The sequence below is a fragment of the Hemicordylus capensis genome, chromosome 1, assembly GCF_027244095.1.
Source record: "Hemicordylus capensis ecotype Gifberg chromosome 1, rHemCap1.1.pri, whole genome shotgun sequence".
Taxonomy (NCBI): domain Eukaryota; kingdom Metazoa; phylum Chordata; class Lepidosauria; order Squamata; family Cordylidae; genus Hemicordylus; species Hemicordylus capensis.
In genome coordinates, this window is record NC_069657.1 from 421,533,712 (window position 1) to 421,546,824 (window position 13,113).

General features: G+C 41.6%; 1 protein-coding gene and 1 long non-coding RNA gene across 12 annotated transcripts in view; one reads left to right on the forward strand and one right to left on the reverse strand.

Moving 5' to 3' along the window:
- Window positions 1-2,422, forward strand: part of LOC128351243 (uncharacterized) — a 39,047-nt gene extending 36,625 nt beyond the window's left edge. For both annotated transcript variants that reach the window (XR_008319662.1, XR_008319660.1), the window contains exon 3: window positions 2,223-2,422. This is a non-coding gene — a long non-coding RNA (uncharacterized LOC128351243). The remainder of the gene's footprint in view (window positions 1-2,222) is intronic.
- The window catches only part of HHAT (hedgehog acyltransferase), a 476,499-nt gene that overhangs the window by 207,508 nt on the left and 255,878 nt on the right, over window positions 1-13,113 (reverse strand). For all 10 annotated transcript variants that reach the window (XM_053310551.1, XM_053310492.1, XM_053310544.1 and 7 more), the window contains one exon: window positions 1,940-1,975. In XM_053310551.1, coding sequence (XP_053166526.1) covers window positions 1,940-1,975 — 36 coding nt within the window. The remainder of the gene's footprint in view (window positions 1-1,939; window positions 1,976-13,113) is intronic.

Below are 13,113 nucleotides of genomic sequence, written 5' to 3' on the forward strand. Positions count from 1 at the left end.
CAGCACCCACAGCAACACCTGAGAAGGACGACTGTCACACTGGCCTGAGTGCATCCATTTAGAAACCGTAGGAGCAGAACCCTGGGAAGGCCAGCAGAAGACTGACTCAAACAAACCAACAGTCTGGTGATGTCATCACAAGGCTACTTTCAGAGGAGCCCAATTCACTGAGGGTTATTAAAAGCAAATGCCACTGCTTTTATGTGAGACATAAATGACAAACTGAGCTCTTTCCAACTACTCCTGGGAGTGGCAGATGTGGAGAGGAGTAAATGGATGCAGTATACTTGTCCTCGTTTCTGAGGCTACCTTTACTATTCTGGTCCAAGGGATGCACACCATTGCTTCTTCTCACCTCACCAGTGGTGAAAGAGCATGCTTATTACATGCTGCAAATGATAAATATGTATATCAAATCAATCTTTAATATGGTCTTAGACCAGCTAAATATGTATATGTATAAACTGGGTCTCTGAAGTCAGTAGGGACACTAGTTGTTCCTTTTCACGGAGCAGAAAGAGCAATTTCCTAAGCACAATATTCCACATAGGAGGAATGTCTAGCGTCTCAAATACAAAATATCTCCTGGCATCTTTGCTGTTCCTCTTTCTTCTCTATACCAAGGAAGTATCTCCACAGAGGCATAATTTTACATTAAGTGAGCAAACAACCTCACATATTCAAGAACTCATTTTCTGGCTGTTGCTGGGTTGCTTTTTAAGCCTATAAACTTATGCACCTCTGAAATAACTCAGCAGTTACACTGACATCATCAACTGGCTTTATTGCATACAGACACAACCAAATGTGATTTCTCTTTCTTGATATAAACATTTCCACAAATCTTATTCTCATGCCTGTGTAATCTCAATAATGAACATAGAAGCAAAACTGCAAACCATCAACTACCTTAGATATAGTATCCTATTAGCAGAAAAAAAATATTTGATTTCAAAAACAGCAACACAAAATCTAAGATGTGCACCTACATTGCTATTAGTATTTTTATTTTCGCTTTTCCATATGTAACGTTTCATACAATATGTTTTTCAAAATACTTCATGGCTGTCTACATTTCAACTATAGGGTTCAAAACAAAAACAAAAATGAAAAGGGTAAGTTATTCTATAGTCCTATAACAAACAACTGTTTACAAAGAGGAACCTTTTAAAAGTGGTAATTCTCTTTATTTAGCAGGAGAGCAACTCACCCTATCTATCCCCAGCACAAAATCCCTCCAGTGACTGTTGTTTGTATCTAACTTATATTTCTTTTTTAGATTGTGAACCCTATGGGGACAGGGAGCCATTTTTATTTATTTATTTCTATACAAACCGCTTTGGGAACTTTGTTGAAAAGTATATAAATATTCATCATATGCATATCATGTAGCATTTGTATACAGTATCTATTACTTCACGAACAAAATTATTCAAGGTACAGAAGGTTATTTTTTAAAAACCTAACAATTTATGTTCCTGTTGAAAAATAAATCAGTTTCCATACTTCATTAACCATTCTACCATTTTAAAAGGTATCTGTCCATTTCTTCTTCTTAGCATAAAATAATCTTTAAAGAAATAACCCTTACTATGGAAATCATGGTATACATTTCACACCATAAGACAATTCATACCAAATGAGACAATTCAATTTTCTGTCTAAGCAGTGGATGTTCTAGGTTATCATTAGGTCCTATTTTCAAACGTCACTGCACAATCAGGACGACACCATGACCTCTATACAATTTGTTTCACGTAGCCCTTAATTTGTTCCAAAAGCGGGGGAGGGGTGCTCTATCGTGTCTGAATACACAGCTCTGAAACCACCACAGGTAGTATAAGAAAACTGCAGGATCTGCCAACATTGGGTTGGGGAAGTATTCTGAAATAACCTTAAACAACACTAATGTCCAACTGTAAATTAAATATTGACTTACCTGATAAGAAATCTATGCAGTCCAACATCAAAACTCCTGGTGGGGGAAACCCAGAAAACATATTTTAATATGTATGTTTATTGCACATGAAAGCACAATCAAATGCTTTTAATGTAAATTAGCAATAAAATGTATTTAAACGGGGAACCCAGTGCTTTATAGTTGCTTCCCTCATAAACACAAAGTAATCTTATATAGATTTAACTAAAGGTTTATTCAGAAAGAACTCCGTTTTCTCCTCTTCTTTATCCCCCCTTTCCCTTTCTGACTCCACTCTCTATAGGTTCCCCACTGGGACAAACTTCTAAACAACTAAACATAAAAGATACTGGATAGAATACAACACCGAGGAAAAACCATCAAAGCAACACTTCCAGCCATATCCAAGAAGGAAAAATGCAAGCTAGCAAAAAGTGCAAGGAAGAGCAGCTATAGTGTTTGCAAATAAATAGTGTTTATGAGAAGAGGCTGAAAGACCTGTCTCAGTTCATCTTTGAAAATAGCAATAGATGTATCCTCTCCCTTGACGTAAGAAAATTATTCAAATTGCCAAAAGGGCTTAAAATTGCTTCAGAATGCAAAAAACAATGACACCCCGATTATCTAAAAATCATTTAGTATCGAAGCGGTGACACAGTTATTGTCCACATATGCAGTAAAGCTTCAGAAGTTTCCCACTCTTTTTCAGCCTTCTGTAGTCCCACCCCTTGCCCCCAGGCGCCTGCTCCAAAACCAGATACTGAACACTGTGAGACCCTCTAGAGCAGGGATTCTCAACGTTGGGTCCCCAGATGGTAGTGGACTTCAACTCCCATAATCCCCAGCCCCAGTGGCCTTTGGTTGGGGATTATGGGAGTTGAAGTCCAATAACATCTGGAGACCCAACGTTGAGAATCCCTGCTCTAGAGCAGCCTCTGCCAGCGCATGACAAAGAGGGAATCAAGGAAGGCTGGCATACATGTTCAAAAATACTTGGGCACTCATGCAGGGTTTTCTAGAACACGGCCCTAGGAGATCATTCTGTCTTCAGAATGGACATGAGAAGTTATTTTGAAGTTTTTTCATGTCTGTCACATGAAAGCCAAAACAGCCACCCTCCTCTTTAGTATTCTGCACACAGCCAAATACAAATCTCTATACATGGAAAGGCTGAGATGGCTGGAATGCACTCATGCAAAAGGCTAAAGCTCAACTGGTAGCAATAAGGCATTCGATGAAACAGCCAAAGCCCAAATAAAAATATACCATGCTTTCTCTCTCTCTCTCTGAGATAGTTAATAGCATACACATCTGGAAGCCAAACATGTTCAAAACTGTGATTCATTTCCATTTACAATATGGTCTATGGAACTGATGATTCAGCCCCTACTGTGTTGAGGATGTCCTTAAGTTATTTTTCCAATGGTTCTATTTAATCTGTACAACTGCTTTACCATCACAGCCAATTAGAAAGTAGCCCTGGTTTGACAGTATTATCTGTGCTCCATGCAAATTGTTAAATACAAAGTGTGACTATATTATGTGTTCGTTGGAGGCCAGATCCTTAACTGGTAAAAACTGACTTAACTCCATCATGGCAAATTACTTTGCCTTGCACCAGCTGAGGTTCTTTCTAAAAATTTACACCCTGATACAATTTGGGTCACTGGACAAAGGATTGTGCTGCCAAGAACTGTATTGTAATTTTGAGAGAGAGAGAGAGAGAGAGAGAGAGAGAGAGAGAGAGAGAGAGAGAGAGAGAGAGAGAGAGAAGGGGTGTGCACGGAACCAGCTGGTCCGGTTCAATTCAAGTCCGGACCAAACCCGAACCAGACCAGGCCAGTTCAGTCCGGCACCAGGTCACGCAGAGGCCAATTGTGAAGGAACTGCAGCCTCCAAAATGGCCACCGTGCCAGAGGGGGAAGGCCCAATGGGCAGAAGAGCTGGCCAAACGTCCGGTGGTGGCAATAAGGGAGGCCGACAGGGGGAGGGGGAACCTCCAGAGAGCCCCCGCCACCTCCAACAACTCCCCCAAAGGGTTAAGTAAAAAAATTATTTTTTTAAAAAAATAAAAAATCTGCAAACCCCCTGAACAGTCGGGGAGTGTTCGGTCCGGGGTCAGACCGAACAGGGGATGGTTCGGTTCAACCCCGAACGGTCAAACCGAACAGGTTCAACATCGAACCTGTTTGCACATCCCTGAGAGAGAGAGAGAGAGAGGAAAAAATATATAAAAGACCTTGCTAGAGAGAATCTTTTCAAAGAAACAAGCTTTGAAAACTAAACCACGGAACAACCTTATGGGAGTAATTAATACTGCAGGGTTCCCCATTAACCTGCTAATATAATCACATTGTTCTGATCTGAAGTGTGGTGGTGGGAGGAAGAATCACAACAGTTCACATTGACTTATAGCACTGATTGCACAGCCTCTGCACTCAGAGTCTTAAGCCAACATCTGGGACCTACACAGGGTGCACACCTACGTACAACTAGGATAAAATTACACGGTAGAGAGTTTCAGATGCTCTGCCTAGTGTCGAGTTCCTTTAAAAAGATGTGTAATACATGAACCAGCTGGGATAGTGGTTACCATCTGGGGGGATGAATGCTCACTATGATTTTTGACAAGGTCTACACCCCTAGAGATAGAAAACAAGTGACAGTATTGCAATATTTTCAGCTTTCAGTGTGTTATCATGTTTGGTTTTTTCCTGACCATCAGGCCTGCAGTGGTGTTTTCAAAGCTTTTAAAAACCCAAAATCTACTATAAAATTTTAGCGATATCGTCAGAGAATGGAGATGAAAATTGGCAAGAAGGATCTCCAAAGATTACTCCATGAAGAGAGCCCAACAGTGTGTTTATTGCTACCCTAACCCTGACACTAACCCTACCCAAATCCTTTCCTCTGTGCAAAAATGACTGCAATTTTACCTAATCATTTATTGGCAAGGATAAAGAAGCAGTGATAACACAGAGATAGCTGCAAGTGCAATAATGCTATTGCCTATTTTCCATCTCTAGGAGAGTAGAGAAGGAAAACTCACTATGAGCATCAAAACTCACTATAAGCATTTGTCCCCTTAGAGGACAAATTTGTGGGCCTGGCTCATGGACTAACGGTATGGCATAAGTCTGACTGAAATCACCCCCCTCTGGACCTCACTACCATAAGAAGTGGTAACAGCCAGTGCCTTAAGTGGCAGACAAGAATATTGGAAGGTTCCCCTCTATTCATATAGCCCTGCTCATTTCCTACAGTCATCCTCGGAGGCTTCATTGATGAAGGATAAAAAGAACCCACATCTGTTTACCATGGTAAGTGGAAGGGGGCCCACCCACACAGCAGACACCAGTTGCTGGCAGGGTCCAGTCTATCAAGGGTTGAGGCAGGCTCCCAGAATGCTGAGCTCTTAGCCCAAAGTGGTTTACACAGATATAAATAAATAAATAAAATGGCTCCCTTTTCTTAAAAGGCTCACAATCTTTAAAAACAAAAAACAAAAAACCACCTTAAGACAGACACCAGCAACAGCCACTGGAGAGATGCTGTGCTGGGGACGGATAGGGCCAATTACTCTCCCCCTGCTAAATAAAGAGAACCACCACTTTTAAAAGGTGCCTCTTTGCTCAGTTAGCAGGGGATGCTAGACAGAAGGCCCCAGGATGCCTTCTGTAGATGTCAGCCCTGCCTGCATATATACATACAGAACAACCTATTTCTGGTCATTCAAAGCCTTCCCACTCATTCGTCAGCGATTTTCCACTGAATTTAGGACTGAATGAGATGGTTGCAATCACAGTTAGTCTGGTACCCTTAATATCACACATGGAACCAAACATCCAAACACTATGAGTGGGGAAATGGTGCTCATGGACAATAAATTTAATAAAGGGGACAACATAAATACACTTTTTACATAAAAGGTTAAGATAAAGCAGCTATTCTTGGCAATCCAAAGTCTCACATAATATGCCTACATTCAGAAGGACCAAAATTACATGGAAAAGAACATAATTGCATGAGCAACTAGTATCTGTTCCCAGAAAATAGACTTTGTGAACTAGTTCAGCTGAAGTGCCAAGTGCACCCTGAGTACAGAGAACAATCTGCACTGGAACCTGAAATGGTTACCTAATGACAGGAGAGTTGGCTGTGCAAAGGAAACATTTCTCCTAGGAGATTCCCCCTCCCTTCCTGTTTTCCTATTGCAACAACGATGTCTGAAGGGCAACATGTGGAGAGAGCTGCCTCACCTGTCAAGCCCTAAAACAAAAAACAAAGCAAACAAAAACTTTCTCCACTTCTGTTTCTCTTTCTTGCTTTGATGGCCATGGCAATCTCCCTGATTACCCCTAAAGAAGAAAAATGTTCCATATACTCATTACATATCTCCACAAGCAAACAGATAAGAAATAGTAAGCTGCATTACACCATGTCAGACCACTGGTCCATCTACACCAGGCCTGCACAACTTCGGCCCTCCTGCAGATGTTGGCCTACAACTCCCATAATCCCTGGCTACTGGCCACTGTGGCTAGGGATGATGGGAGTTGCAGTTCAAAAGCAGCTGGGGGCCCAAAGTTGAGCAGGCCTGGTCTACATTGACACCAGCAGTGGCTCTCCAAGGTTTCAGGCCAGAGTCGTTTTCCAGCCCTACCTGGAGATGCCAGGGGTTGAACTTGGGACCTTCTGCGTGCAAAGCAGATGCTCTACCTAAGAGCCATGGCCCCATCCCCAAACCTCTGCAATATCCTTTTTTTCAGATGTGGTGGATGTTGTATGACAGCTATGGTCAACTAGCAACCCACAGGATAGATCTGTAGATCAGCCAACCCTAGCACAAATTTTAATTAAAGGTGTGGTATAAAATGTAGCTCACACTTTCACCTGTAAGGAAAAGAAGCCAAGAATCTCCATGTGCGTTTCCAATAAATGACAAGAACGTAAGAGCCCTGCTGGATCAGACTAACGATCTAGTCAAGCATCTGATTTCCCACAGGAGCCAACAGATGTTTCTGCAAAGCCCACAACCAGGAAATGAAGCCATATCCCCTCCCCCACCACTGACCCTTCCCAACTGGCATGGCATGCTGCTTCTGGAAGCAAACAGTCATCATAACTAACAGCCATTGATAGACTTGCCCTCCATGAATTTGCTAATGCCCAAGTTCGTGATCATCACCATATCTTGTGTCATGTGTGCCACATTATGTGCCATGTGAAGAAGTACTTCATTTTATCCATTCTAAATCTCCTGTCAATCAATTTCAGCAGATGACCCCCTGAATCTAGTGGGGCGGGTTCAGATGTCATGCCCATCAGGAATGTGCATGCTCTTATATCCTGGCGTATCCCCAACATATTTCCCATTTCCAGACTGGAAGGCAGTTGTGTCAAGCAGCGTAATATGTTCTCATTTGCAATGACAACACCACCTTTTCACAAACTTGTGGGAAATCAAAGGATGTCTGCTAATCTTCCTCTCCAGGCAACCTTCAGGAGGTCCCATTTCAATAAACTCAGTCTATCCATGCACCTGTGTTCCACCTCTGTTAAGGCCTTACCACTCGTTAATGAGAAATTTATTATAGAAACCAATGACCTTATAAAGTGGCTGAGCAGTTCTGGCCTCTTGATTAATATATGAAGAATATAGTGATTCCAGAGCTGACTCCTGACTTGTGGGCATCTGGAGCGAAGTGCTCTCCAGTGCCTGTCCCCCCCTCCCCAATCTGGGTGGCCCATGGTGGGCTTACTTAGAATAGAGAATGGCAGCCAATGGCAGGCAGGCGGCCGCACTCCTTTTACCACCAGCATGGCTGATGCCACCATTTTAATGCCCCCACAGTGCCCCGATGCAGCATTGCTCCGAACATTGTTGCTAGGGGGTGCCAGGAGGAAGGAGGGGGAAAAATTAAAGAGCTGAGTGGCAGTGCAAGCATCACAACAGCGAGCTCTCATGGACTGCTGGCATCCCAGCAGTTACCTCAGGATGTTATATTCCAATGCCAGCCCTGAGTGTTTCCAAGGATAAAGAAGCAGGCCACAACTGGTCTGTAAATTAACATACAGACCAATAAGCTACTACTGCTTATTCAAAATTCTTCCAAGAATCTTGGGCATATTTAGGTCTCTTGATTGCATCAGAATTTGCACATGGTTATGGTAAGGGCACCTAATGGTTGCAGGGGGGAAATGGCTTGATTAGCAAGCCAAAGGTTGCCAGTTCGAATCCCCATTGGTACGTTTCCCAGACTATAGGAAACACCTATATCGGGCAGCAGCGATATAGAAAGATGCTGAAAGGCATCATCTCATACTGCAAGGGAGATGGCAATGGTAAGCCCCTCCTGTATTCTACCAAAGACAACCACAGGGCTCTGTGGTAGCCAGGAGTCGACACTGATTTGACGGCACACTTTGCTTTACTTTTTTTAAACCATTTAGTAAAACACCTTGGTATAATTTACAACAGAAAGGGTTTATCCAAGTGACTGTATTGCTAGAATATTCAGTCCCTGAATGGCAGATAACTACTTTGAATTTGCATTGCAAATAAAATGGACCCTGATAGGAAGAAGCTGTATGAACAGTACGGTAGCTACTCTGGGTAACGTTGAAAATGTTCCAAGAACCTTTTAGCATAAGCATGTCTTTTGCGTTGCTTGCGCCAACACCTGCAAGTCCATCATATGCTGAGATGGCAGTGGGCAATCATATGATGGTGAATAATTTAAGGGTGTTAATCTTCAGAAAGTCTGCCAACAATTGTAGCACAGTAGAAACTTAAGTATGGAAGTAAAAGATAAAAATCAAAAGATGGTAAGAATACAATAACAACCAGCAAATTCAAGAGTTATATTATTGATAGCTAATAGGGATGTGCACAAATTGATTTTTTATTCGATTTGTGCCCAAAACGAATCACCCTTGATTTGTTTTGTATCCAAATCTACCCCCTCTAAATCACCCCAGATTCTATTTGTATTTGCTTTGATTCAATTCAGATTCAGACCTATTTGGAATACCTAACAAGGTCCTAGGGACACCAAATCTGAGTGGTGGATAGGTCCCCATGGCTGCCACCTACCATCCAAATTTCAAGGCAATGGGACACTTGGTTGATTTTTAATGAATTTTTTTTAGTTTTTACTGATTTTGAACATTTCCGCCATAGGAAACAATGCGGATTCAAAAATGTGATGTTCTAACCCTAACATGGATCCCCAGCTTTCTTTAAAAAGAAAAAAGAAAAAGCGCTAAGCAATAGCCCTTGTAGAAGTGGAGTTATGGAGCAAAATGTGCCGTCATTATTTTTCAAATGTTTGGATTGCCATGTGTCAACTACACCCCCCCCCCACACACACACGGATACTCAGTTTATTTTTTAGGTATTTTTGAAGTGTTTAGATTCTTTGGTGTCTTCATTACATACCTTCATTTCTTCTGTTCATTTTAGCCCCACTGCTTTGCAGGTGGGGGTGGAGAATTAGTGGCATCCCATGTTCCAACTACCCTGCAACCCACAAGCCACTGGGTACTCAATTTATATTTTAGGAAATTTTGAGGTGTTTAGACTCTTTGGTGTGTAATGAATCCTCATAGGGATTCATTATGAGGAAAGCTTATTAGACACCAAAGAGCCTAAACACGGGGGGGGGGGGAATCCTAGATCATAAACTGAGAAGTACCCCACTGCCTTGTGGGTGGTAGTGAGGTGTAGTTGTCACATGGCAGTTGGCATTGTTGAAAAGACAGTCAAAATGAATAGAAGAAATGAAGATGTGTAATGAATCCTCATAGAGATTCATTGAGGGAAAGCTATTATACACCAAAGAATCCAAACACTTGAAAAATAGTGACCACACATTTTGCTCCGTAATTCCACTTCTACAAGGGCTAGAGCTTAGCTTTTTTTTTACATGAAAGCTGGGAATCTGGGGAAAATAATAGGAGGGATCCAAATCTTGAATTGATTTGAAGTGAATCAGGCACAATTTGATTTGACCCCAAATCTAGCCAATGGACCACAGGGGTGATTTGTTTTGTCTCCAAATCACCTGAATCAGCTAGATTCAGGTGTGAATCGATTTGTACCCAAATCAATTTGCACATCCCTAATAGCTAAGAGCAACTGGTGACCATTATTGCTTTGTTTTACATTTCAAAATAATAAATAGATTTTTCCCTACAGCAATACTAACCTTTCAAAAATTTACTGATCAGCAAGTTAATCTGCACAGTGGGTAGTAAGACATCTCCTGTGCATTTATCGAACTGATGTCAAAATTGGTTAAATCTCTGGAGTTATCTACGACTGTCAGGCAATGGCAAACTATCAAAGAATAAGACGACTTCCCCATTTTCATTAGGCTCTAAAGATGCTCATATAGACTCTCATAGGTAAAAAGGAAACAGGTTTGATCACCCTTTCAGATACAGTCCTGGGCCCACAAAAAAGCACTGCGGAAGGGGAGGGAAAATGAATCTTGCAGTCAGAAACGGTAATATATAACACTACAGCACCACAGTGTTATAAAACAAAAATCAGTACTTCCCGATCTAAACAGCACCAAACATCAATTTTAGGAGGGTGGATGGAACAGATTCTAGGCCCTGCCATTCTGTCTCCATCCCTTCCCCCCCTCTCTCAACCACACACACACACACACACACAAAAGGAGCAGTGCATGCTGAACCAGCCATTTGCTTTGCACTTTGATTGATGTATACTTTCCCCTAAGGAAGAGGTCCCACCTCGAAATGCATCGGGACTTGTTTCCAGCAATAAATTACTTCTGCACTATTCCTTTTGTTGTTCTCCTGTCCTCATCGGTGAGGTACTTCCCCCTTCTTTTGTTGCTATGGCTAGAAGGATGTGCAGCTTCTGCAAAGGCTGGCAGCAGAGAATTCAGTGCCCTGGATTAGGGATGTGAATAAAAAGGATTTTGTGTTCTATTTCAAGCTCAAAACGAAACACAGATGGCCAAAACGTTTCGTTCTAACAGCGGTCAACCCTGGCTGTTTTGATGGAACAAACTCAAAGCATTCCAAGTGTTTCAGCCACAGGAAACAACGGGGAAACTCAAAACACCCTGTTGTTCCCCATAGGTAGCTCCTAGGGACACCAAGGTGGGTGTTTATGGATTCTATGGGGGTTTGAGGGAAAGGTTAATTTGTTAAAAATCTCCCACTTGCCCATTTCTTTTGTAGGTTGGGAGGTAGGTAGCACTCATCATGCCCTACCACAGACAACCGACATGGGGAAACACAGGGTGTTTTGAGTTTCCCCATTGTTCCCTATGGCCGGAACAAGATGCATTCACAGAGTGCAGTGCACACAAGTTTAGCATTGCCATTTGCAATGCATTTTGAAACCCTGCCTTGAAAAACCCTGCAGAAGCACACAGTAAAAGGGAATCTGTCTCTCCCAACACAGAAAAACACATATTTCAGACATAATCCAAAAATGGCCAAAAAGGAATCTGACCCAGAATCCCCTGAAAGCCACAGAGCCTGCACTGCAGTAACATCATTGGCACAAGTCACTCTCCCACATACAATTATGACTCCTTGCATTCCTAGCATTGTAATAGCTGTCACAGCAGCACCCTTAGCAGCAAGCATAGCCATAAGCTCAACTAGAACAACTTCAGCCACATTTGGACTGAGTACACCTTGCAATGCAGATTGCAGAGCAGAGATGAAGCACAAGTTCATCTCAAGGCTAGACAATCACCAAGAAATATATCACGCATGCAGAGGCCACTGTACATTTCTCACCACAACACTATCTCACAAACAAAACAAACCACAACTTAAGGAAGGCAAGCACCCAAGTTCTGCCTTTGTCAGTCAGAGATCCAGCATAAAGTTATAGCCAGATAGTTATAGCAGTAATAGCATAGCATATTATACTCAGTGCTAAGGAGGGGAAAACACAAAGCCAAACCTTACTTTCTCCTGTCCTGATGTATCAGGACAGGAGATGTTTAAACTCTTATAAAGGGTTTTTAATGTTGTAACCTGGCTTTTCAGTGTTTTTAAATTGTTTTCATTGCTTAATTGTTTTATAGTGTTTTTATAATCTCTGTTTTAATTGTTAATTGATTTTGACTGTTTTGTTTTAAGTGTAAACCACCCTGAGCCATTTTGGAAGAGTGGTATAGAAACAGAATGAATGAATGAATGAATGAATGAATGAATATCCTCTTTTTCAAAAGAGGCATAAGGGCTCTCTCTCTCTCTCTACCCTCAGTCGCTTTGATTACATTTTGAAGTTCTGCCCAAAAGTGTTCCTACCTCCCTGCCATTGGGGGCACGGTTGCCCACGACAACACTTGATTTCTACGATAACAAGCCAACCAAGAAGCAAGCCAATCGCAAGCCATAAAACCAATCAGCAAAGAAAAAACAGGCCTCCAAAGTGGCTCTTGAAACATTTTGATCGAAACAGAATTGTCTGCTCCATGCTCAAAATAGGCTTCTTCTTTTTTTAAGGGTGTTCTGTTTCAAATTTGAAACACTTGAAACAGCCTATTTTGAGTCACAATGTTTTGCCGGCAGAACATTCTGCACATCCTACCACAGACTGAAGGTCTTTATGCTTTAGAAAACCTTTAGCTCAAAAGCAGTTGAGCAATAGTACTAAGTTACCTTGAGAACAAGTAGAATTTCCTTTTTGAGAGGCTTGCAAGAAAACTATTCCCAGCCACTAGTGTTTAGGCTGAGGTCAGTGCTCAACTAGACGCCTCCTGGGTTGCTTAGAATTTTGGGGTTCTACAACCAATTAAGTGTGCTTCGATAATTCTTCAGAAATAAATTCAAATGGATTATAAATCAGAAATGCAACATTAGGAAGCGTAAACAAAAAACATAGCAGAATATAAAGCTGCCTTGAAGAAAATGGAGATTAATTTAGACATCATTCGGCCAAACTCTTTCCATTCTAGTTTTTGTAAAGTTTCCATAATTCAGTTTTAATAGGTAATAATCAAGTGTTACCGACTACCAGTGGAATTTCGGCACAAATGAAATCAATTGGATTTTTGTCATTTACTCTGCTGGGCCAGAAATTCACTCACTGATTTTGCTTTGGAAGGTGCAGCTCTTCTCAAAACAGTTTAAACAGTATTGATTCAAATGCAAGTTCCCACTTGAAACAACTGGAACACCTCCAGTGGATCCAG